This window comes from Ostrinia furnacalis, unplaced genomic scaffold (assembly GCF_004193835.3).
Source record: "Ostrinia furnacalis isolate ACB-3 unplaced genomic scaffold, ASM419383v2 OfSCF1918, whole genome shotgun sequence".
Classification (NCBI taxonomy): domain Eukaryota; kingdom Metazoa; phylum Arthropoda; class Insecta; order Lepidoptera; family Crambidae; genus Ostrinia; species Ostrinia furnacalis.
Window position 1 is genome coordinate 2,859 of NW_021132157.1, and position 26,382 is coordinate 29,240.

Here is a 26,382-nt window from a genome sequence, read left to right on the forward strand (position 1 = left end):
TTATCAAGACACACTGTTTAAACGTAAATCAGTCTTTGTCGTCCTGAGAAAAATAAATAAAAGGTTACCCTACTTAGAAAGAGAGAGCCTGCCCACAGAGAGCGAGATAGTGATACATAGGTTGTGCTTCAAGTAGGTATTCTAAGTCTGGCCTCCATTTTTATCTTTAGCTTCATGGGCTCAATGCACGGTTATTAAAACAACGTTTATATTACGTGATATTCATTTGTTTAGAATGTTTCAAACTAATGTTTCTGGATGAAGATAACAATTATTTTCGAGGTAGTTAATCAATCTAAAAAACTCTTAGAGAATCTAAAATAAACTTATAATAATTATTTGAAATGAAAAAATGATTTCTTGGGTATTATTATCATGTAAAAGATAAATTTAACTTCGGAAATGTGGCCTTTCACTATAGGCCTTAAGTGGCCCCGAGACGATCAATGAGGGCTATCGTTTTTATACTTAACAGTTGGCACCCCTGGCGATTGACAGGACCTTACTCTACAGTGGCGCCATCTTGATGAGTGCAAATACGATAGTCCTCCTACCACTTTCGCGCTCACCAGTTAGTGCCACTGTCTTCGCTACTAGCAAGTGACAGGACCTTACTCTACAGTGGCGCTAACTGGTGAGCGCTAAAACGATAGCCCTCATTGCGATTGTCAATGTATTTACGTTCCAATTGACGGAAACTTTGTCAATTGCTCAGCGAAACGATCAATATTAGCTTCAATGGCCCTGTCAATTGGGCTTCAATTAAAATTTTCATCAATTTGCTTCAATCACGTAAATGCAATTGACAATGGCTTCGTAAACGATCAATGTCAATAATTGACAATCGCAAATTATTGATCGTCACGGGGCCACTTTACACAGAAGCTCAAAGTCATAGAGTAACTGGTATATATGAGCTCAAAGTTGCACAGCGTGCTATGGAGAGGGCTATGCTCGCTGTTTCTTTACGAGATCGAATCAGAAATGAGGAGATCCGTAAACGAACTAATTTCTGAAGAGATTATATTGAAGTGAGTAATTTTAACAATATAAAATAACTTACTAAATCACAGTGATATTACTACAACTTCTCGTACAAACAACTCTACAAAGTGCCATCATCTTCTTTATGTTGGTACCGCTGAATTGTATTCTCGTGTTCGTGTAGTCTTCGTGTCTCGTTCGTGTATGTGTAGTAGTAAAATTCCTCCTTTTTCCTCTGTGGTGTAAACGTGTGTGTGCGTCGAAAATTTGTGTTCTCCTTGTATTTTTCGTACGCATTACACGCATTCACGTTGTGTGAATGTATTTTTTATAAACTCTTTATTGTGCGTAATAGTATTTTACTCCCGAAAGTTATTTTTTGAAGTATTTAGTGTACAATTATATTATTAATTAGTTAAAAAACATATAGACAAGTAATGATGATGAGAGAAGATGTGTAAATAAATAACCACTAAGGTACTTTTTAGAGTACCTTCACCTGCGTTTCAAGTACAGAAAATATTGTTATAATTTATTGGTGCTCTTCCAATCAACAGTGTTGAATTTACGGTACGTAGAGTTTACAATTATTCATTTCAATTAGAATAAAATATGTATAGTTTCTATTGGTATGGACTGGCCTTGGCGATTTGAAGGTATACTTAATTTCTTTTTAGTATTAATACTAATTGCTCTAATATCTCGTAATTTAATTATCTTTTTACAAAATAGTTGTATTCTATTACAACTCCTCCGCATTTACGTAAATGTGGTAACGTTTCTCAGATTAGACTTTGACACCGAGCTTGAGTTGTGTGCGTGCGTGTGCTGTAGCGAACGTATTTTTATAACCTGTGTGTGTACATTCATTTGTAATTTCGTACTTCCAAATAATAATTAAATTAAAAAATATTTATTGGACGCAGTATTGAAGTGAAGCTTGATGAGCAATTTATTTCGGGATACTTGTTTATCATATAATTAACACATTGAATTTTCATTTTGTATAGAAAATATACAAAAACAAAAGAATAGTATGTCACTACTAGTTAACATTCCTTTTTTTGATTTATTTACCTTTTATTTATTTGATTGTTTCACATTTTCATGAGTTCCTTTTGATTACCTACCTTCTTTTAAATTTAAATTAAACCTAACCAATTAGACAATTCTATTATATTATTATTATGTTTTAGAACTTCAACCTGCTGCCAATTAAAATTTTTATACATTATTTCCATATCCATTTATTATTTTCCTGAAAATAATATTGTAAGTGGTAAACCATAACAGCTAATATTTTCTGATATACCTATCTTATCCACTTTAAATTACTACATGGCTATTAGCAAAGCGACTGCACTTAATCAAAACAATCACCAAAAACAATATTATGTATTAAATTTCACATTTAAAGCTACCCAAAATATCAGGAACCAATGATTATGATAAAATCACTAAATCATTTCCTGTTTGCACTATTGTACCTACTTAAATATAAATAAGGCTTATGACGGAATGAGGTTTCTTATTCGAAAATGTAGCAAAAATTATTTTATTTTTACAGGTTCTGACCCATCATGGCGGAAGCCCACTCAGCGGTAGCATTTTCCTTTGCTATCACTCACGATGGCTGGGATGTTAACTTTGACCGAGAAGTACTGTACTTGGTCTGGGAATCAGGTCTAAGATCTTGGAAGAAGAGGCTAGCTAGATTTAGGGTGGGCATATCAAAAGTTATTTTACAAACAAAAGAGATTTATTCATAAAAGACAATGCCGGAAATTGGCGTCTTTTTTTTTTCGCGCGGCCATCGACCAAACTTTGTTTTTTGATTACAAAATAGTATAATAAACCAAACTTACTATGACATGTATACCTCTAAACTCAGTCTGAAGTTACGAGCATTAGAAGTTTAATGATTTTCATACTAGATTTGCTTATTGCGCGCAAAGTTTTGTAAGAAATTGCAACAAAATAGTGAGATTGTATGTATAAACAAACAGTACCATCCATTAAAGGCTCCAGACATCAGTATGGAGCAGAATCAGCGCAACAAAAAAATAGCGCAATATTTTGTTGCAATTTCTTACAAAACTTGCGCACAAAAAGCAAATCTAGTATGAAAATCATCAAACTTCTAATGCTCGTAACTCAGTTCAGACTGCGTTTAGAGGTATACATGCATAGTAAGTTTGGTTTATTACACTATTTTGTAATCAAAAAACAAAGTTTGGTCGATGGCCGCGCGAAAAAAAAAAGACGCCACTTTCCATACAAAATCTGGCATTGCCATTTAAATTATACAATCAATAACTAAAACCATATATATTTTTTTATAGAATAGTGTCCATAATGGAGTATACCCAGGGCATTTACAATCTCTTTACGTCCTTTGGACATTGCTTGTGGCTGCCCATTTTGGAGGATTCAACATACCTTTTGGACTTGTACAAAAAACTTTGACTGTCTTACCGGGGTAAGTGCATATTTTACTTAATTTAACGATTTTTTAGGATAGAGATAGTCAATACAGTGTAGACTTCAAGTAGTATTTACCAAATATTAATAATAAACATTAACTAATTACATAAGTTATACCTACATATTTCTTCTAGGCACTCAGCAATGTGGCAAGTGATAGCTTGCTTATTGGCAGCGCTATCGATGTGGCTATCCGTAATCTTCCTTATGAGATACTTACTGAAACTACTGCTAATGTACAAAGTAAGTTTTGACTTCTTATTTATTTTCATATTTTAATCAAACTCCGGTTTAACCCTACCAATGAATATGTTTTGTTTTCTAGGGTTGGATGTACGAGTCTCGTGCTCCTGGTGCTAGAATATCTTTGAAATCAAAGCTTTGGGTCAGTGTAGTAAAAGTGTTGTCTGGATGGAATAAACCCAAGCTTTATAGTTTCCAAGGGTCACTGCCAAGGTTGCCTTTGCCTGCAGTCAAGGATACTATGCGACGGGTAAATAACTATTTTATAGTCCGCATAATTTTATCATTGCTTGAATATTATCGCTTTTTATGATTTATGTTACTCAACCGCATCAACCCTGATTTACTTCAAACAATGCTTCTTCATTCTTCCTTTTCAGTATCTGATTAGCGTTCGGCCTCTGTTAGATGATGAAAATTATAAACGAGTAGAAAGATTAGCAAAAGAGTTCGAGGAGACAATCGCGGTCAAACTTCAAAGATACCTCGTTCTTAAGTCATGGTAATACATACTATTTTATTGTTGTTTTTGCATCCATTATATTACTGTGCTAAATATGTATCAAATGAATAATTTATGGAATTCAATTGTCCAGTAAATAACTTGTTTGTTAGAGATGTGATTTTTTGTGAACAGGTGGTCAAGCAATTACGTATCTGATTGGTGGGAAGAGTATGTGTATCTTCGCGGTCGCTCCCCGCTCATGGTGAACTCTAACTTCTACGGGACTGATGCTATTCTTCTCCGGCCAACCAACAAGCAAGCCGCGCGCGCCGCTGTCTTCATATACCTGTGCCTGAGGTTCAGAAGGCTGATTGACAGGCAGGAATTGGAGCCGGTAAGTGGACCACTTATTCAATATAGGGGTTCGGATCGGGAAGCACGTTGTTTTGTACTCAAGGTATAGAGTTCAAGTATCAAGGTGGTTTATGTTAGATTTATACATGTTTTGATGTATGCAACACTATTTTTCATTAAACCTGAGCGATAAATATTATTACATTGTGTGTTGTACGTAGTTGTAGTTTATTTTGCTTTTATGCGAGAATCATCAACACATTTTCCTCAAGTAATTTAACTAGCTAGATGATTGATGACTTGTGAAAGAAGATTTATATGAAAATAGTTTTCAATAATTATTTGATTATCATTAGATGTGATGATTGAATTTGAATGTATAAAATCTGTGATATAAAGAATTATCCGTTAATATACGGTCATGTCCTTATAAACAGTCTTGTAACGGATAGCTGTTCCACAGATAATGCTGCAAGGCATGGTGCCTTTATGCTCTTGGCAATACGAGCGACTTTTCAACACCGTTCGCGTGCCGGGCATCGAGACAGACAAAATCGTGCACTACCAGGACTCTAACCACATCACCGTGTACCACAAAGGCAGATACTTCAAAGTCATGGTGAACTCCCGAGGCCGCTTGCTCAAGCCATGTGATATTCAAGTGTGAGTGATTGATCTACTACACCTTATCTTCTATAGTTAAGGCTGTGTTGCACTATCTTACTTTAACTTTAACAAACGTCAAAAATCCTGTCCTCCATTGAAAAATACTGGTTATCGTTATACTTACGGTTATACACTTCCATACTGATCAACTGCCCGATTAAACTATCGGCCGACGTAAAATCGATAGTCTGCGCCTAGACCACGGGCTTAGTACTCAGCCTAAGTCACTGGCACAACAGAAAAAATAGTATTTATTATACTGTTGCCATTAAAAGAAATTAGTACCATTAGTTTTCCGCAACATGGCGAGGGTTTTTATGTTCCCTGGTCGGGCTATACACATCGAACATTGCAGAGTCATTCCAAGAGTCAGGTGCTTGTATTCGATATTTAAATTTGTATGTGTAAACTAAGTGTTGTTTGTGTTCAGTGTGCTTACCATGAGTTTACGTTAGGTGTGCTCGCTAGCGACTGCGTAAAAAAATGACATTTAAATGTATGACATATTGTGCAGCGCCCCTAGCGGCTACTTTCAAGAAATAAAATCTTCATAGAATTTTTTGACGTATTCGCTAGCGAGCTCACCTAACGTAAACTCATGGTTAGCACACTGTATTCAAATATTATGTCGTGTTTCAGTCATTCTGTTCAGTTATTTGGATCGCACATTGCACACCAGTGTCATGTTTTGTTTTAAGCCCTCTGTTAGTAAACAACTAATCCTGAACGCTCCTATAAGGACTAATCCGCGCAAAAAATGTTAATTAATTACGTAAAAAGACCTTGCGAATTTCATTGAAAGCGAACAGCTACGTAACGGATATGCATTCATTGTGCAATTGAGACCACTCCGTATGCGTCGATTATGAAGCCAGGCCAGCAGTTTAAGGTCGCACTGAGTGCCCACTTGTCTTGCTTCAAGCGCATCGCATTAATTATGCGTGCAATTGTGCAGATAATTGATACACAATTGAAACGAATTGATCGTTCTCTCCATTGTCATTGTCATCCCTTTTCTCCTTTGCAAAATCAGTATTCTGAAAAAAAGTTAACAAAGTACTTGAACTAACCAAAATTGGGTTTATATCTTCCAATATCATTACTATGGTAATTTTAAACAGTCAATCTATACATGGAAGTTCTAACCAAACTAGGACGTGAGCGTGACTGTGTGTGGTATCGTAGTAGCTGACATGTATGGTGTCGTTCTATTACATAATGATAGTAGGTATTCCATTATGTAATTCGTATCATAAATACTCGATCGACTTCATACATAACAAATAGCTTTGTCAAATACTTTATGAACAGTCAACAGCACACCAGACTTCACATTTTTGTTGCCAAATTATTACATTTTGATTAATATTCCAGTGTTTATTGTGTTGACGTATTACGCTTTAAATAAGTTAAACACGTTATTGAACTTAACTGTGATTCAAGACACATGTCACATGATAATTTTTAATGTGTTGATTAAGCAGTTAATTATATTAATTACACATGGTCATAATCTGTGGAACACCCCCGTGGCAGACGAAAGGTCAGAAATTAGGTGAAGAGTTTTATCTCGGCTTACGCACGTCGCTGGGGTTAATGGTCCGATAAAGAAGCGGATCTATAGACGATATTTAATTTTATTATCTCATTTAATTTTGTGACTAAACAATATTCCGATAGTAACGGTAATCATGATTGAAACGATTACGGTCTATACAATTTTAAATAGCAAAGAGTTTGACACTGGTTGAGGGACTCATTTTAATTCGGCGTTTTTCGTAATGCTCGCGAAAAATTATGCCTTGAATATAAATGTCCTATTAGTAGAATTTAAGCATTTTGTTACAACAAAACTAGGTTTATTTCTCCTTGATAAGATATTTACTAGAATAATCGGTGATAATAATCGGCGGTAACCTCATCTTGCAGTCTTTATATGTCAATCTTTATCTATTCCTATCCAGGCTAAGGTCGCTTTCTATTTCATTTCTAATGTATGAAGTCCTAATATAACACAGTAGTCGTCAACACGCTGATGGTTTCTAACATTGACCCATATTCGGGGCTGGGCCAAATTGATAGTCGGCCCCATTCGACCTCTGTGTGTGGCGGCCGTTTGGTAGGTACAATGTATGTTATTTATGCGATAGACTATATCCTGGTACGTACAATGTTATACAGCAAACATCACACGCAATAATGTTCTATTAAGTATATTAATAATGTTTAAAAACAAATCATGCCCAAACAAACTTTCGATTTAGATTTTGCTTCACGGGACGAAGTTGCTAAATAGCATAAATGCCAGAATCACTAATGCAAAAATGAGCCTTCTATGCGGTTCTTGCACTAAATTGGAATCAAACTATCAAAACTGATAGTTTGATTCCCAAATCTCGTATGATGTTAATTTTTCTATGGGAGCTGCTACACAAGTGGTTGGTCTAGTAATTTGTTGTTCTGTACAAAATGTTAGTGATTCTTCATCTTCTATTGATTAGGACCGAAGGCTGCGAATCATAGAATCATCGTATAAATTAATAGTTTTATTCTAGGCTGCACTATCCTAACTAAACTGTGAACAAATACATAAAGTGACTCTTTCATTTTGCCAATAATAAATACTGAGTCAACATTAGCCGAGTTTCAGTGATAAAATAACAATTTTTTCTCCAATTCATTCATCCAAATAACAACTCCTTTGTAACATACTTTACTACCTACAAAATAAATACCTAACAATAGCCATGTATAATTGACTTTACAATTGAACTCGTACGCCCGTGGCACTAAATATAAATACGACATCATGTGACATGACATCTCCATTTCGTTATCGCTTTCATTATAAACTAGCGACTCGCCCCGGCTTCGCACGGTTGCTAAGTACTATACGAGTACATGTAAACCTTTATCTTGAATCACTCTTTCTATTGAAAAAACCGCATTAAAATGCATTGCGTATTTTTAAAGATCTAAGCATACGTAGGGACAGACAGCTGAAAGCGACTTTGTTTTATATTATGTAGTGATGAAGTAACTAGGTATTCAGCATCTCCATTCGCGTGCTATTTATTTGTTTTGTCTCAAAACAATTAAGATAATCAATTCATTATTCGTTGTGTACATGTTAATAAGCTAACAATAGCATAAATTAAAGTATATTTAATAATTAATACGTGATAATGTAAATGAAATAATAAGAGTCCCTCCCCGCAGATAACAAACTTTTGGTCGGCCGATAGTTTGGTTGGGTGGTTTGTTAATTAGTATGAACATGTATGAAAGTGCGCACATTACACCGATGTAGGTGTAGACCGATTCCTCGTCCTTTAAAGCCAAAAAAAATCGCCAGATAAGCAGTCGGCATAACAAGGCAGGTATTTGACCACAATCTTTTATCAGTTGCACCATAATATCTTACTTTAACTTTAACAAATGTCAAAAATCTGTCATACTCTATACAAAAGACTATTATTATAGTTACGGTTAAAGTAAGTTGACTGAACCGACAAAGTTGGTGCAACTCAAGACTATTAATTGTAGCTGAGCAAAAGTTAGTTTTTTTTATTGATTCCAAATACTTAATAAATTGTCTTTTTCTAATAAGTATTTTGTTGTTAACAGGCAAATCCAGCAGATTCTAGACGACGATTCTGAGCCGGTGGTCGGCGAGGAGCGCCTCGCGGCCTTGACGGCAGGCGAGCGCTCCCACTGGGCGCACATTCGCCAGACGATGTTCAACCGCGGCCACAACAGAACCTCCTTGCATTGCATCGAGCGCGCCGCGTTTAACGTCTGCCTTGGTAACTACCATTATTAAAACGAATTATACTGAAAGTAGGCTTTCAAAGATCACTTTTACACTTCCCAACCCTACCTTCGAGATAAATAATATGGACCAGTGTTGAGAAGTAACAGCTCAAGAAACTCGGTCAATATTATTAGCTTCTTTCATCTATACTATTAATATTATAAATGCGAAAGTAACTCTGTCTGTCTGTCTTGCTTTCACGCCTAAACCACTGAACCGATTTCGATGTGGCATAGAGAGAGAGAGATTATCCCGGTTATTGAAACAGGGATGCGGGCGATAAAGTTTTTCTGTGACAGACAAAATTCCACGCGGACGTAGCCGCGGGCAGAAAGCTAGTTTTAAAATATTCTTACACACTAGATTTAGTTTAGCTTGAGCACAGGCTGCTCGCTTTTTGGAATTATCAGGGTTAGTTGGAGTAGGAAGATAAACCACAAATAACCCACAGTGGCCTAATCGAGAGGATACGTGCGATTTGATTGCTCTCACTCATTAATCTACCGGTGAAAGAATTTTCACCATCAGTATGATATAGGTACATCGGTATGCTTCAAACAGTAATAAAAGACCACTCCCACTTTTTCCGTTTGACGTAAAAGACGCCCAAAAGACAAATATACTCTTCTAAACATATTCAGGCCTCCTTATAAACCTCCATTTAGGTATGCTTAAAAAATATTTACCAAAAATTTTATATCAGATTATCTTTAATATAAAAATAGTAAAATCAGATTTGCATCCTCCACTTCAGCGATAGCTTATCTACCAGACATATTTTATCAGTGCTGGGTATTATGTTGTGGCCTTGCATAACCATTGAACCAATCTTATCAGATTTTACTTGCATTGCGGATATTCCGGTGTATTTCGACTGTTTCATAGCGTATGACTCTGTACAAAGTACAGTTTATTGCAAGCAAGCATAAAACCAAATGTTATTTACGCTTTGCTAGTTAGTATTGCGATCAGTGCTATGTCCTATAAGTCCTACATCTATGAAGAGCAGTTTTGAGGGGGAATTATCCCACTAAGCCTAGAATGTCTACGTTTTATCGCGTACATTCTTTCACAAGTACAAGGGTCACAGACACCACGTAGTATTCATTATTTGAACTATGATCCTACCGTGTGTTTACTCGCAAACAAATTGTTATTATTAGACTTTTTAAAGGGTAAACTGTTTACTCAATCCAAAGTTCCGACGAACATATTTGTCCACGTTCAGCTCCGGGCAATCATTTCATAATACGCGAAGTCAACGCTGTTCGAATGATTCAAACATACCTACGTATCAATACATGAAACATGTACAATTAAAGGTATTAAAACACTTTACTTACGATTTCAGTATTTAAACATAATACTGAAAACGTGACTGCCCTAGTAGCAACGAAACTAGTGCATATGCACGAATCTTATATCATACAAGTAATTCAGAATATTACGATATGGCGCAGGTTTAGTAATAAAATAATCTATTATTTGTGACTTCTGTAATCAAAGGCGCGACAAAGTAGACTGATACAAGATATATTTTGATTAATTAATTGCCAAATCTTTATTTATAGTTTCTTGAAATGTACTAAATTACTAATAAAACATTGATTAATAATGCTTTAATAGAAATATCAAAAAATCAAAACTACTTCTCGTAAGTACCTATATTAAAAATGGTCTAGGGATATAATAAGATGCGATAGTACTTTGCAAAACCTATGTTGATTAGACAATATACATATAGATAAACTACTGTTGGGGTCAATTCCATTCTTATCATTTGTTACACAATGTCATACTGTAATTAAATTGTACATGACATGTGTTCGTTGCATTTATGCTGCTTATGTAAGCATAATAAAGTAAATATACCCTTTAGACTTAATGGCTCGATGAACTCGCAGAACTCGACGTTCAAGCAGTCTATTGGTGATTTTATTAATATTATATTTATAGTAGTATAAAATACGTGTTTGTACTTGAGTCGTACACTTAACGGGCTAGGAGTTACCTAAGTCTGTCGCCATAACAACAATGTTAACAGCATAATAATTTTGTTCCAACAGTTAAAGGTAAGATAGCCAGGTCCTCCGTGGTTGAGGATTCCGGGTGAAGCTCGCTTCCACCTTCGGCCTGAGGGCCTAGTGTGAGTTTCCTTCAAACGCGCTCACTAGTGTACATGTATGACGGGATTGTACAGCGCCCCTAGCGGGAAACGTTAAAAAACTAAAATTTACATACATTTTTTAAACACGCTCACTAGTGACTCAGTACTCAGCCCACTGATCGTCACTTACCATCAGGTGAGATACAGGCCAAGAGCTTCCTCGTTGTAGCTAAAAAAATGCGAAAAATAAATAAGTGGCAATACAATGTGACCCTCTATAAAAAATAAGAATCATACACAGAAAACATCATTGTGCTTGCGACCTTTGGCGTAGTTGGACTTCTCATTGTTGAGTTACTCGTAGCAATGTGTACCTATTATGTACAAAAGTCAAAGTCAAAGTCAAAATTTCTTTATTTGTTTAGACTAATAAATAGTTCTTACAAATCGTCATTTTGCTCTTAAGGAGCCTCTACATGTCTCATAATCTTTTTACCCTACCAGCGCTTCGAGACCAACATTTGGCAAGTGCTGAGAAGAAGCGCCGCAACAAACTCAGTCACCACTGTCTGCCGGTTAATATAAATAAATAGAAATAGCAGGTACATTCGATTCAGGAGCAGTTCACTGAATTTACCATGCATTCTTGTATAGTGTATCTTATAAGAATGGGTATACAAAATTGCGTGGCATATTAAACAAGGTAGTGACGTGCTAATATCTAGACTTACAGATTACATACTTAAATACTAGTAGAAATGACTCGCATACATAAGTTGGAATAACTTGGATTGACCAGTCCCCGAAAGCAGCGCCTGTTCACAGACATGACGAGTGAACCAGCCATCGCTTCACTCGACCATATTAGAGGGAATGTAACGACCCGCCTCACTACGCCACCACCCCAGAGACATTTTAGTGAGAATGACAATACCAAGTTATCTCTTAGAGAAAAAAAAAACCCAATAATAAAGCTAAGTAACAGTCCAGATTGAGAAGCATGACACTATAACATTTTAGAAAATTAGATTAGTTTATACATTACTTTTCATAGCACGATTTTAATTCTTTTTAGTGCGAGCATGAGAGGACCATAATCCTACTCCCAGGAGGACTTATCATTAAGAAAATCTCGAGTTGTATAATAGGCTTTTTTAAGCATGTGATCTTTAACTATACCTTTAAATTTATTGTACGGTAGCTCTTTATATTTATCAGGGACTTTGTTATAAAAATGGATACCTTGTCCCATAAAGGTGGCAAACACTTTATTAAGTCTAAAAGCGGGTATAGCCAATTTATTTTTATTTCTAGTATTGATTTGGTGAATATCACTTTTCTTTTTGAATTCATTAATATTTTGTTGAATAAATATAATACAGTTTAAGATGTATTGTGAAGCGGCCGTGAGAATGCCAATTTCTTTAAACAATTCCCTAAGGGACGCTCTTGCTTTCATTTTATACAAGTATCTTATGGCACGTTTTTGCAGAATAAATATTGTTTCAAAATCTGCAGCTTTGCCCCATAGCATGATTCCATATGACATTAGGCTATGAAAGTAGCTAAAGTAGACTAAGCGAGCTGTTGAAACATCGGGATATACAGTCATATAATACAGTCTTCAACACTCTCTTTATACTGGGACATCTCATGCGAAATATCTTTATTTGTATAGACTAATTGAAATAGTTCTTATAAATCGCCTTTGCGTGTCTCAATCTTTTGTTGCCCTACCTACCAGTGCTTGGAGACAAACATATTATATTTGGCAAGTGCTGAGAAGATGCGCCGTGCAGTTGTAATAAGTCCTCCTATTTGGCGACAAATATTTGTATTCGCCTAATGCGCCGACAACTGTATCTTGACACGAACGAATCTTTTGTTGCAGACGACAGAGAGTTCGGTTTCGACGAAAAAGACCCGTCGAAGTTGGATGAATACGGGCGCGTACTTTTACACGGGAAGGGTTACGACCGCTGGTTCGACAAGTCGTTCAACCTCTGCTTCAGCACCAACGGATATGTAAGTCAACAACGATCATTTCATTTTAATGGTCAAAGAACTCGCTGCTCAATGTTATGTGTTAAAGTAAAAGGTTAAACCAGTTGAACTGTCCGAGATGTCAATTGATACGAGTTCTTATTTCTGTTCAAAATATAATCTTCTCAAAGTCCTTTCTACACACACCGGCAGATTTAGCGGAACGCAAAAAAAAGTATGAAAATAAGGAAAATTACTACTGATCTATGAAATATTTATTATACAAAATAAAGAGATAATTAAAATAAAATAAAATAACATATATTTTTTAANAGTACCTACTCGTATGTACTGTACACACATAGAACAGCTTCAATTTCGTTAGTGTGTAGATTATGTACTAGGTACAAAACGATTAACATAAGTCCGTCAACAATTCATCATCGCCCACAAGCTCTGTTGTTGTTGAATCGCGAACAGATGAAAGTTATATAAAATAAACTTTTTTAATGAAATTCAAAGAAACTTCGTATAATTCAACCAAATTTTTCGTTTTTCAGGTTGGATTTAATGCCGAGCACACTTGGTAAGTAAAAAATAATGAAATAGTGTAATACATAAATTGTAATAAACAATTCATATTCAATTCAAACTTCAGTATATTTTTATAGAAATATGAAAATGTATGTACTTATTGTTACATTTTCATTACATTTTCTTCACTTTAAAAATAGCATAACAAGCGAGTAGCAAGTGACTTGATTGATTTTGATTATCAATATTATCATATTGTCTGATAACCTCACTTGAACAGAGTACCTAGATTTAAACTATGATCGAGTGAGCTTGTCCAGAAGATGCCTATTCAATCATGAATTAATAAGAACCTTGGGGGATATAACGATATGACTTCAGAAATACAGACGCAACAAAAGAAATCTACTTCTTAACTATAAATAAGCAAAACACGTCTTGCTACGGGTAATAGTATCCGCATTAGTTACATAATTTCGTCTTTATGTTCCATCCTATACATTAACCAAGTTATGTAAGAAATATTTGAATTTGTCTGTAGCGTAATGTGGTTTTGATATCATTAGCGAAGTTGCAGTTCGATCAAATAACACTACGATAAAAGGAAGCAATTATGTTAATTGTAATATTTGTATACAGGGTGTTAGGTAAATGGGTATATGAGCCGACACTTGCCCATGTTAACATGGGCATATAAATGGTATGGTGAAGTCAGAAAATTGATATCTTCATTTTAATTATTTAAATTTTCATACAAATCGGATTTTATAAAATTTATTTTGTATGAAAATTTAAAAAAATAAAATCATGATATCAAATTTCTGACTTTACCNATTGATATCTTCATTTTAATTATTTAAATTTTCATACAAATCGGATTTTATAAAATTTATTTTGTATGAAAATTTAAAAAAATAAAATCATGATATCAAATTTCTGACTTTACCATACAATTTATATGCCCATGTTAACATGGGCTAGTGTCGGCTCATATACCCATTTACCTAACACCCTGTATAGTGCAAACATATTCACACTGTCAAATGCTTCATGAAGATATTTCTTTCAGGGCCGACGCACCAGTTATGGGCCACCTTTGGGAGTACGTCATCTGGTCAGAATTGGAAATTGGGTAAGTTCACAAGGAATAGTAAACTGAATCACAATCGATCTAATTGATTATAAAAACAATACAGCTTTGATTTACATCTATTATGTAAATAAGTTCAATAGACAAAGCGAGGGCTTTGTCTTCCACACAAATTTTAATGTTGGTCTCTTTAATTATTCAAATTAAAACTGACAGAAGTCTCCTTTATTAACAACTCACTTCTTACGCTCGTTTCAAAAATGAAAGAGCGAGACACAAATAAAATATTACAACGTAAAACGTTTGTTACTAAATATTAATATCACATTATGATAATTAGTTCAGAGTATGAAAGGTGATTATATTATCGGCTTGACCTTAAACATTTCCGCGTTTTTAAGTAAATAAATATCAATAACAGATTTTTCAAGCGTGTGTGTACGGAAAATAAGTTATTTCACGGATTTATCTTAATCTAGTTCGATTCTTGCTTTAGATTATAACTTTCCTTGAGACTAGCTTTGCCTGCAACTTGAACATTATTTGATTAGTTTTCTCGTTTTAGCAACATTATGCATCGCTTCTATTGGTCGTAGCGTGAATTTAGTGAGAAAAATTGTTTTGTGTCGAAGTATTTAATGGTTTTCACCCAACTTTAAAATGTCTTAAATTTTTGAAAGTAAAAGTTTACAACTCATCCTTTATACGGATCTGTCATCACGCATATTTCTGCGTTTTAGATACACCGAAGACGGTAACACAAAGGGCACTGTCGAGACGCCGCCGCCGCCGCCGGCGCGCCTTCAGTGGGACCTGAACAAAGAAGAGACGCTCAGCGCCATCGACCTATCCTACAACGTCGCACAAAAGCTGCTCAACGACGTCGACCTACGAATACTTATGTACACCAAATATGGGAAAGGTGAGTTGCTGTTGTCATATGCACCTGTTTATGCACGCCATGCTAATTATGATAGGTATTGTCGTTTTGCATGGAGAAGTTGAAGAAACAGACATCATAGCGCGACAAGCGTTATACAGATACAAATCTTTGCATTAATCGCCTCAACTCTTGTTGCGCGACTTACACTAATTTGTTTTTTTGGAAGTCATTATTGCATTTTTTAGAAATGATTTTGCTGTAGAAAGAGATGACTAAGTACCATAAAAATACCTGTTTGTATTAATATTATAAAGAGCTATGGTTTTCTGAATAAAGAAAAATATAAATAATTTTTAGAGTAGACTAGCTTTCCGCCCGCGGCTTCGCCCGCGTGGAATTTTGTCTGTCACAGAAAAACTTTATCGCGCGCGTCCCTGTTTCAAAAACCGGGATAAAAACTATCCTATGTTCTTTCCCGGGACTCAAACTATCTCTATGCCAAATTTCATCAAAATCGGTTGCGAGGTTTAAGCGGGAAAGCGTAACAGACAGACAGACAGACAGACAGAGTTACTTTCGCATTTATAATATTAGTTGGGATGATGACTAAAACAGGATTTTGAAAAGTTCATCCCCTAAGGGGGTAAAACGGGAGCCACGCGTACAAAGTCGCGGGCGGCCGCTAATTACTAATATTGTCTTAAAAAAAATAACTTAATTATTATGTCTCATGCAGGATTCATGAAGAAATGCCGCGTGTCCCCCGACGCGTTCATCCAGCTGGTACTCCAGCTGTCGTACTACAGAGACGCGGGCCGGTTCTGCCTCACGTACGAGGCGTCGATGACCCGTATGTTCCGCGAGGGCCGCACCGAGACCGTCCGGCCCTGCACCATCGAGAGCTCCGCCTGGGTCAAAGCTATGGTCGACCCTAACGTGTCGGTGAGTTCATTATATCAGCCAAGCTAACAAGCTTCGAGTTCATATAGGCCAGTTACAGGTCGCGCGACCCATGATAATTCACGCTACCTGTCATTGGCCTATGATCGCGCCACGCGTTGGTGTGGTTGAAGCTTAACTAAAGCCTGGTCCGTGAGCACGTAGAATTTTGTCCAATGACCCCAAGCTACCCATCCTTATCGCTCGCGCGTAATTATGTAACCGACATGTAAATAATTGTACATGCAATTACGGGTGAATATAGATTTTGCACGATAAGCATTACATTAATTTGTTATCTAAAACCATCGACAACATTTAATCATTAGCCATAGTATAAACGAAAGTGTTGTATTCCGTTGTTACATTAAAAATAGGGGTTTGGTAAACCTTTGAAATATGAAAACATGGCACATTGCTGTCACGAGCAATGTGTTCTGTTTTTGAGCATATTGCTGCGAAAATATAGATGTGCTTTTTTAACTTCAGGTGGAGGAGCGTATGGATCTGTTCGTGAAAGCCAGCCAGCGTCATCAACTCGGCTACCAGGATGCCATGTCAGGCCGCGGCATCGACCGCCACCTGTTCTGCCTGTACGTCGTCTCCAAGTACTTGGAGCTGGAGTCGCCCTTCCTGCAGGAGGTGTTCAACGAGCCCTGGCGACTGTCCACCAGCCAGACACCACACGGTAAGGATCTTAGCAGATGAGTAGTGGATTTTGCACGGAAAGCGAATTGATTGTAGCATTTTTGGGTTTGAAGGAGCACTTCGATAAAGTGCACTTTTTAGGGTTCCGTAGCCAAATGGCAAAAAACGAAAACCTTATAGATTCGTCATGTCTGTCTGTCTATCCGTCCGTCCGTCCGTCTGTCCGTCCGTATGTCACAGCCATTTTTTTCCGAAACTATAAGAGCTATACTGTTGAAACTTGGTAAGTAGATGATGTATTCTATGAACCGCATTAAGATTTTGATGCAAAAATTAAAAAAAAATAAATAAATATTGGGAGCTCCCCATACTTAGAACTGAACTTTTTTTTTCGTCAAACACGTATGTGTTACGTGTGGGGTCTTCAAAAATGATATCGAGGTTTCTAAAATACTTTTTTTCTAAACCGAATAGTTTGCGTGACAGACGCTTCCAAAGTGGAAAAAAGTTGGTCCCCCCCCCCCCCTCTAACTTCTAAAATAAGAAAATGAAAAATCTAAAAAAAACATATGATGTACATTACTATGAAAACTACTAGTATATACAATATTAAGTAGCACAATGTAACCATAATAAATGATTTTAATTCTTAGATTTTACTTAATGTGTACGTATAGATTTTAATTTTTAGTATAAACATAATTTGTATTGATAAAATATAATTTGTTGATTGTTTAAGGGCTGATTTTTCGGTAGCGCATTTTCTTACATAACTTTTCAATTCCTATCATTGGAGGTCCGAAAATTTTTCTCATACAATTTGATACCATAATGATCATTCTTCATAAAAAATTTAAAACCTACATATTTAAAAACATAATCATTGATATTCATAATATCACTAATCATACACTCAGTTTTTACTAATATTTGTTTTCATATATTTTTCTATACTAATGATCGAAACTCATAATCATTCAAATAAATAACTATAATCTTCATAAATGTGATGTATCCTAATATTTGTTTTCATAAATTTATTACTCATAAGTGTATTTATCCATATTATTGAAAATCATGATGTCTATATTCGTATTAAATCGTATTTTAACATTAAATTAATTTGAAATGGTCCAAAACAGGCAATATTTTGTGCCACAAAACTAACGTGACAGAAACGAATCGCTGCAAAACCGACTCCACGTAGTCTTGTCTGCCCTACCCCTAGAGTGTAATTTAAAAGCCGGAGGCGCGGAGGGAGGGCAGCCCTCGCCCGCTGTAACGAGGCTCAGGCGCCCGGGTGAGCTGGAGCGGCTGAGGCTGGTCGCCGAGGCGCCGAAGGCGCCGATGGCGATCCAAAAAGCCGAAGCTGCGGAAGCAAGCGTGGGTGCCTGAGCCTCGTTACGCAAGGGCGGAAGGGCTGCACATCCCGCAGCGCCGGAGACGAGGAGATACCAATGCATGCTGCATGCTTGCTTTCATGCTGCATGCTCTGCATGCTTATCTACTCTATTAAATTATATATGATTTTTTTAAAGATACGAGTATGTCTGTTATAAAGTAAATTATTCTGAACAACAACATTATGAGTTGAAGTATGTTCTTAGTAACAACATTATTAATTAAAACAATATGATCAATGAATGTTATGAAAAAAAAAGATCTGAAAATAAAAATTATGTATTTTAAATGGTTCTTAGTAGTAACAGTATTGATAAAAAAATTATGATTACTAACTGTTATGAGCTCCGATGGTAGTAATAAAAATGTATGAATAAAAAAAGTATGAAAAATAAAATTATGAAGAGAGATTATTATGAACACAAATCGGTAGTAAGACAAAGAATAGGATTTAGAATTTTATGTGAGCCAATATAGAACCGATTTTTCAACCGTCGGATAACTTTTAACTGAAGAATAAGTTTGGCACATTGACAGTTTTAATATGGGAAATATGTCAAAATGACAAGTTTATTCTTCCGTTAAAAGATATCTGACGATTGAAAAATTAGCCCTAAGTATAATATGTATTTTGCTAATGATAGTTAAATAAAGTATCGTTAAGCCTTTATTTCGCCTGAGATACAGGAAAAAAAATTCCTAGTTCAGGCACATGTATAACTTTACCTTTTGTAGCATAAGATTAGCCTACAGTTTAAACTGTCAAATAAGATATTCAATAAAGAATATTATTTTATTTATTTAAAAACGAAAATTGTTTTGAACGAGATCTAGTAAGTAGTTTTTTTTAATACGTAAATCGTAAACCGCTTATTACCGCGTAATCTTTCATACAAATAACTTAAATTAAAAAATAATAATTTAATTTCATAAATCAATGGTACGGAACCCTTTGTGCGTGAGTTCGACACGCACTTGGCCGGTTTTTTTTTATACTTAAGGTCTAGCGCATAACTGAATCAGTGAGTGAGGTATGGAAACGGCCATTGGCGTATCGAGGGTTATTTTTCACGGAGGGTTTGGCCCCTGACATACCATGTCCGATGGAAACGCGAGGGTGGTGCGATTGTATCTAAGCTATACAGGTTGGAATTCGCAATGCCACCTGGAGGGAAAGTACTCATAATACTGTAGATAAAAAAACATTCCCTTATTTTTTAAAATGAATAGAACAGAAATCAAAGATTTTCAAAAATTTGCTTGCCACACCCGGAATCGAACCGATTAAAATCTATTAAAACTTACACTCTGTATTTTTTACCTATTAGCAGCAGTATTAAGAGTACCTACTTTCCCTCCAGGTGGCATTACAAAATTCCATCCTGTATCTTCTAATCGGTAAGCCAACATCCTGGGGTGGACACAAATATTGGCCATGCTATCAATTAATAATACAATTTAATTGTATTTTAAATATAATCATTACGACTAGACGATAAATTAGTTATTAATCCAGGAACTTGTTTTATCTTTAATCAAAAATGTAGATTGTGATACCACTCTATCTTGCATTTTTAATTGATTGTAATTCTGATAATAATAGACATTGCACCCATCAATTTACCGGTCGATATAATTAGCACCGTCTTATCCAACAGTTAGAATGTGCGTAAGCTGAACCATTCGCGATTTCTTACTAACTAGTTACCTACATAAGTCAAGTATTTTAATTAAAAAGGATCTATTTAAGCATGCTTATTCATTAGTCGCCATAGTTAGTTTTAAGCTTAACGTGACACTACTACGCGTAATAATGTAATAAGTAGTATAATCAATCAAATAAGGTCCGAATACCGTCGGAATTAGGTTCATATTATTGTAGTAAGTTCCATGATAATAAATGCACGGTTGTCGTTATAAGAAAACGATTGACTTTACAAACAAATGCATTTACAGACAAAAGTATGTCAAGATCTCAAGCGATAGCAATGTTCTTAATATCTGTGTCAATAGCATTACACAAAACGTATAAATTACTTACTTACCTATTTGTCTTCTCACGAGGTATAAAAAAACATTAAATAAGTTACGGAGTGGACTGTTGAATCTGTATATTGTAGTTGATAGAAGCATGGCATTGTGTGTATGTTTAATATTTGATTCAGAATCGATTTACTTACTCTAGCTAATAGATGTTTATAGAATATTAATATTATTATTTAATTGAAACACATCTTTTGTCCGCGTGAATATCCCCTGCGAACGCCCCTTTAAAAACCGAGATAAAAACAACCCTCTATCTCTCCTTAGCAAATAATTACCTAAAGTTTTCCCCATTAATGACTTACCTATTGGTGAAACCCGTATTAATATCCGTGATAAAACCATACAGACAGACGCCACGGAAAACTTTGTTTTTTGGTTGAATTTTGATAATGTAGCATAGTGTTCTAATGGTAAGAGATTATTTTTAAATTGGTCCATTAGTTTAGTTACAAACATGCAATATACAAATCTATTATCTTTATAATATTAGTATGTTAGGACACATTCAGAGGTACATTGCGACTTTATGCTATACAATTACAAACGCGATTCAGTTGCTGTGCAGCATCGATACAGCCCCTAAACATCTATTTACACACACGCGATACTAAAAGCTTAGATACAATCGCGATGCAGTCGCGCGACTGTAAAACCACGTGATTGTATGCGCTGCAAAAAGTGGCAACATCAACATGTAAGCTCCCGTGTAGTTAGTGATAATAAACATAGTGATAATTTTGTGTGGCAGGTCAAACCAGTCTGCTGGACCTGAAGAAACACCCCAAGTGCATGAGCGCGGGGGGCGGCTTCGGCCCGGTGGCCGACGACGGCTACGGGGTGTCTTACATCATCGTCGGGGAGGACACGCTCTTCTTCCACGTCTCTAGCAAGAGGAGCTGCCCTATCACGGTACGTGTTCCCTTGATCCTACACAGGGTAAAATTAAAATGATGATCTGACTTCACCATACCATTTATATGCCCATGTTAACATGGGCTAGTGTCGGCTCATATACCCATTTACCTAACACCCTGTAGTTTGACTCACTCACTACATGTCCACGTGAATTCTTGAAAAATCAAATCAATTAAATTAATTTTTACAAATCAGCAAACGCTCCTAAGGGGCCCTTTCATGTCTCATTATTTTTTGCTGGTAGTTATAACAGGTAATGTTATAAGAATAAGAAAATCTTTATTCAGCATAACAATGTGGCGGATAAAACAAGTTATAGTATTAGTATTATTTATTATAACTTGTAGTTATACAAGTTGCTGATTTCTGTCCTATTTTTTGTTTGATTATTTGTCTGTATATCAACATTGTTTGTTTCCTAAAATATAAATAAATAGACATGATTATCATAAAAAATTTGCTAAACAGGCGCCCGCTTAGCAAAAATTGCGATGTTGTGCTGTTGATGAGACTAACGTGCAATAAAAGAATAAAACAACAGGCAATATCTCGCGCACGACATAATGTTCCTTTTACTACAAACACCAAATTATGGATTATATAATTTGGCCGGTTGGCCGTTATATGAAAGTAATTTAACTTTCCATTTGTATCATAGTGATATAAACATGTATTTTTTGCAAAATTTAAATCGCTTTCACATTTTCCAGTATACCTTTAACCCTAATGCTTTGAAATAGTAAGAAGGCTGCTGAGACAAAAGCATTTTCTCAGCCTTTTCGTCAAGGGTTTACAATAATCTCCACCAAGTCGAGCAAAAAAGCGGCACGGCCGTACCATCCTTTTCTCGAAGCAATTCAGGCTATTTTCGACCGCCTGTAACTTCGTTGTGGATAAAACTAGAAGGCTGAATTTTCATTAGCTATGCAGGCATTGTAAAGACAGGGTATATTTAAAATTTCATTCAATTTGAACCAGTAGTTTAAGAATTATAACGGGTCAAAGTTACTTAATTTTGTCACTCACTGACTCACTGACTGACTCACCGATCATCAAAATTCTAAGGCACTTCTAGCAGACCTAGAAGCTTCAAATTTGGAATATAAGTAGGGTTTGGTGTATGAATCAAGGAAAAACTAAAATATTTGGGGGCACGGTAGTGCAACCGCCAAGTCGAATGAAATTTTTCAATTTCGGTCCAGTTTTCTAGATACATAACTGCTGTCTACAAAACACAAAAAGAAATGAGATTTGGGGGCACGGTAGTGCAACCGCCAAGTCGAGTAAAATTTTTCAATTTCGGTCCAGTTTTCTAGATACATAACTGCTGTCTACAAAATACAAAAAGAAATGAGATCCCATCAAAAACAATACTTGTCAAAAAAACCAAGTCTCGCAACTCAGTTGTTCTACCGTAAAAAGTTGTGAGATCCATGTAATACCAAGTCCAGGCCAGGAAATCTTTAACGTTTTACATAAATATATTGAGTTGGACTTAGAAATTAAATTATTTAGTGCGATGGCCGGTATGTCAAGTCAAGTTTTAGCATTTTAAGCTATTTACAAAATATAATTTACATAATATAAAACAAACTGCACTGTAATCCTCAATACATACTCAATAGTATGTATTGAGCAACTAACGCTGACGCTTGTTTTATTTGAATAAAAACAGTGTTTTTCGCAGATAGTATATTTATTTTTTATGGCTATAGATGCTGTAATAAACTAATACTTGTCCGTATGTTTAAGAAAAATAATGAAAAACAATCATTTGTTTAGCTTTCAGTGGATAGAGCAGTAAGTTTAACCAATCTAATTTTAATTTCAAATTAACCATTATGTTTCAAATTTTATTTATGTTACCCAGTTCAATGGAATCTTGTTGTTTGTACGATGATAGGGGAATAATCGAGACATTCGTAAAGTTGAAGATTAAGGCCGAGATGCACCACCTAACTATAACAGTAACTATGACGAAAACCGGTGTATTTTCTATGGAGTTTAACAGACTTTTAACTTTTGTCAAAGTTAAAGTAAGATGGTGCAACCCGGCCTTAGAAACTTTTCTGATATTTTAATGTTATCCGTTTTCATTTGTTTCACTTTCAGAGCTCTTCCAACTTCGTGCAACAAATCGAACGCTCCCTGAAAGATGTCCAAGACCTCTTCAATGAATTTAAGAAACTCAAAAATGGTGTTAACAGCAAATAAGTGTAGGTAATAATCTATCATAATTTACTATTTCATTTGTTCTAGAATAAATTACCTTTGTTGTTGTTGTAATAATTTTGAAGTTTTATATTCTATAAAGATTATGATTAATAAGTAGGTTTAAGCGAAAACTCAAAGTATTCTTTGTTGACGCCTTTTACATTTGTATGTCGTAAAATGATAGTAAATAAATGCAGATTTTGTGAACTACAAAACTGCTGATGAGTAATATTATCATGATTAGCTTTTCAGGATTAATTGATAGTTAAATCACGCGACATCAACGCCAGGGCTATTATCATGTTTGAGAAAACGATGTCTTTAAAATTTAATAAATTTAGTAACAGACAATTTAACTCATTAGTTAATGCAATTAATTTTAATGAATATTGCTATACAGGGTGCAGAAGTAGTTTCAACTGAATGTCGTCGAAAACTAGTTTTTTTTTTTGCTTATTTTATCATTGTATTGAATTGTACTCAATTCCAGTACCTATGTAAACATACCCATATGTCTTATAAAGTTCTTTCTTATTAATTTCTTACTTCTTTCTATGTCGGATATCGCCACGGGGTAGCATTGTTACTAAGCCACATTAAGTTAAGAACAAATATTTATAAAGATATTTCATATGAGTCAATAAGTTTGTATATTTATATACCTTCCGCCAAACTGCAATCGGTTGTATGAATATATTTACTCCTAAGCTTTGTGAGATGTCATCCTTACGATATAAGGCAGCTACCTCTTGACCCGTCCTAGCGTCTTGTAGAGAACGTCTGTATCACTCAAACTTTCTTCTAATAACCTCTTGTTTACTTATACCCGTTGGGAAGTAAAATTACTAGCACCTAAGAATAGAAACAAACTCATTGGTTTAGGCGCTGCTTTTCTACTCGTTACTGTAGTATAGTAATTAGGTGATTTTATTAATTATTTTATTATTCTACATTGCTTTTCAATGCATTTGGATACTTGTAATCATATTTGCAATCCACAAAATATGTATGTATATTTTATTTTTTATAATTGAAAGTTTTTATTCTACTAATTATGCCACAGAATCATAAAGTGTAAGTACATAATTATACAAATGAATAATATACAAATATTTATTTTTATTCAATACATACTCTGAATATTCTGTCCATTAGGTATATTTAAGCAATTAGTTAAATTATGAGTTATAAGAGTTCACGATGAGTGTGGTTTAGTGCATTTTGTTATGATTTCTCATACACCGTCTAAGTGCCTTCTATTACCAAGTGGAAGAGGGCCAACTCGATACCAACTACACCGTAACCCACCCATAATGAACATTCTACGTAGCGTATCTAAAATAATAATAATAATTTTTGGAGTTCTGTGTTAAGCTACTTACAAATTTTTATCGATCTATTGTAAATAAAAATATTTTAACGTGATACATTGTTTTATTAGAACCTCAACTTTACTACTATAAAGAAAATGTGTATCGTTTTCGTCTTTGTACAGAATTTCAAAACCATTTATAATTTAAAAAATAACGTAAAAATCTTAATCATTAACAACAGTAGGTAATTTGCACTTAGAAGTTAGAGGAATTCTCAACAGGTAGGTGCATCTAGACAAGAATAGCCTAAATCACACTGTCACGGTGTTGTCAGCACAAAAAAATAATTTTGTTATTCGAGTATCATAAACTTAGCTTTTAGGCCCTTCAGTATTTTGTGTAGCGCAAAAATTAACATGACATTAACATTAACCCAATATTCGTTGTTGTATATAATGTAGCATCTAAGTATTTTGTCTTTCTAACTGGTAACATTAGTTAACACGTAAATCTAGATTCCAGGTCCATAAAACATATAAAAAAAATAGGGGTAAATCAATACATTCAAACCAATCGCAAGGCGCCTTGGCTCTGATTGGTATCCCGGGCCCCGGGAGTCTATCTGAAATTAAAAATCAATACCTAGTAAAATCTGGGAGCCTCGCATAGACCTAACGGAGCTGGCAGAGTGATCGCGCATTTTGATAGCTAACTATTCAAATCCAGTAAAAATTCATGAAAAGTGCTGAAATATCATCTCAAAATCATTAGTTCAGTCGGTTTATATCCACCATTACAAAATGTATATTAAGCATTTTTTCCAAAAACCTCCACTTCCACGATTCGCAGAACAAAAACGTCGGTCATCATCCAGGTGAGTACCTGATAATTTAATGGGACCTAATAATTAGTCACTTTTATTCGAAACACTATCCAGACAAAGCTGTTATTAATACGAGTTAACCCTGGTGGGAAATCTACACTAATACGAGTTGGTACCTCTATAAAAAAGGAAAAGATTTTATTGTTTGAAAAATTATTTCACCATAGAATCCCACGTTGTTTTTAATGAACATAGGCGGTACGATATCCGCTGGGCCAGAGGTGGAATAGTTATTAATAAGGATTAATTTTAAAGTCAGTCAAAAGACAATGGGCTGGCCAGGAGACGGGTCCTGAAGGTAGGTTTAAAAAATAAATCAATTTTAGTTTATTCGTCATAGTAGCTATGTAGTAAGAATTCAAAGTAGATCAATAATATCAAAAGCCATAAAGACAGCCACGTGTGCCTCTCTGATTTTTCTTGCTCTTCTTACTTA

The 26,382-nt window shown here is 35.2% G+C and overlaps 1 protein-coding gene across 1 annotated transcript; it reads left to right on the forward strand.

The window, feature by feature from the left end:
- Nucleotides 1-1,207: 1,207 nt before the first annotated feature.
- whd (carnitine O-palmitoyltransferase whd) lies at nt 1,208-25,175 on the forward strand. The gene is made up of 17 exons (XM_028306356.1): nt 1,208-1,554; nt 2,552-2,705; nt 3,327-3,463; nt 3,603-3,711; nt 3,794-3,961; nt 4,092-4,213; nt 4,349-4,550; nt 4,974-5,173; nt 8,804-8,982; nt 12,989-13,122; nt 13,641-13,666; nt 14,684-14,746; nt 15,445-15,626; nt 16,324-16,529; nt 17,016-17,214; nt 21,370-21,530; nt 23,649-25,175. Exons 2-17 carry the CDS (start codon nt 2,565-2,567, stop codon nt 23,748-23,750), a joined length of 2,331 nt encoding a protein of 776 aa, XP_028162157.1. The 5' UTR covers nt 1,208-1,554; nt 2,552-2,564; the 3' UTR covers nt 23,751-25,175.
- The last annotated feature ends 1,207 nt before the right edge of the window (nt 25,176-26,382 follow it).

Bases quoted from the DNA above. Each gene is read 5' to 3' on its own strand.
- whd (XM_028306356.1), top strand. From the start codon at position 2,565: ATGGCGGAAGCCCACTCAGCGGTAGCATTTTCCTTTGCTATCACTCAC. The intron at 3,712-3,793 runs GTAAGTTTTGAC...TTTGTTTTCTAG, and splicing joins AACTACTGCTAATGTACAAA to GGTTGGATGTACGAGTCTCG. The intron at 5,174-8,803 runs GTGAGTGATTGA...TGTTGTTAACAG, and splicing joins AAGCCATGTGATATTCAAGT to GCAAATCCAGCAGATTCTAG.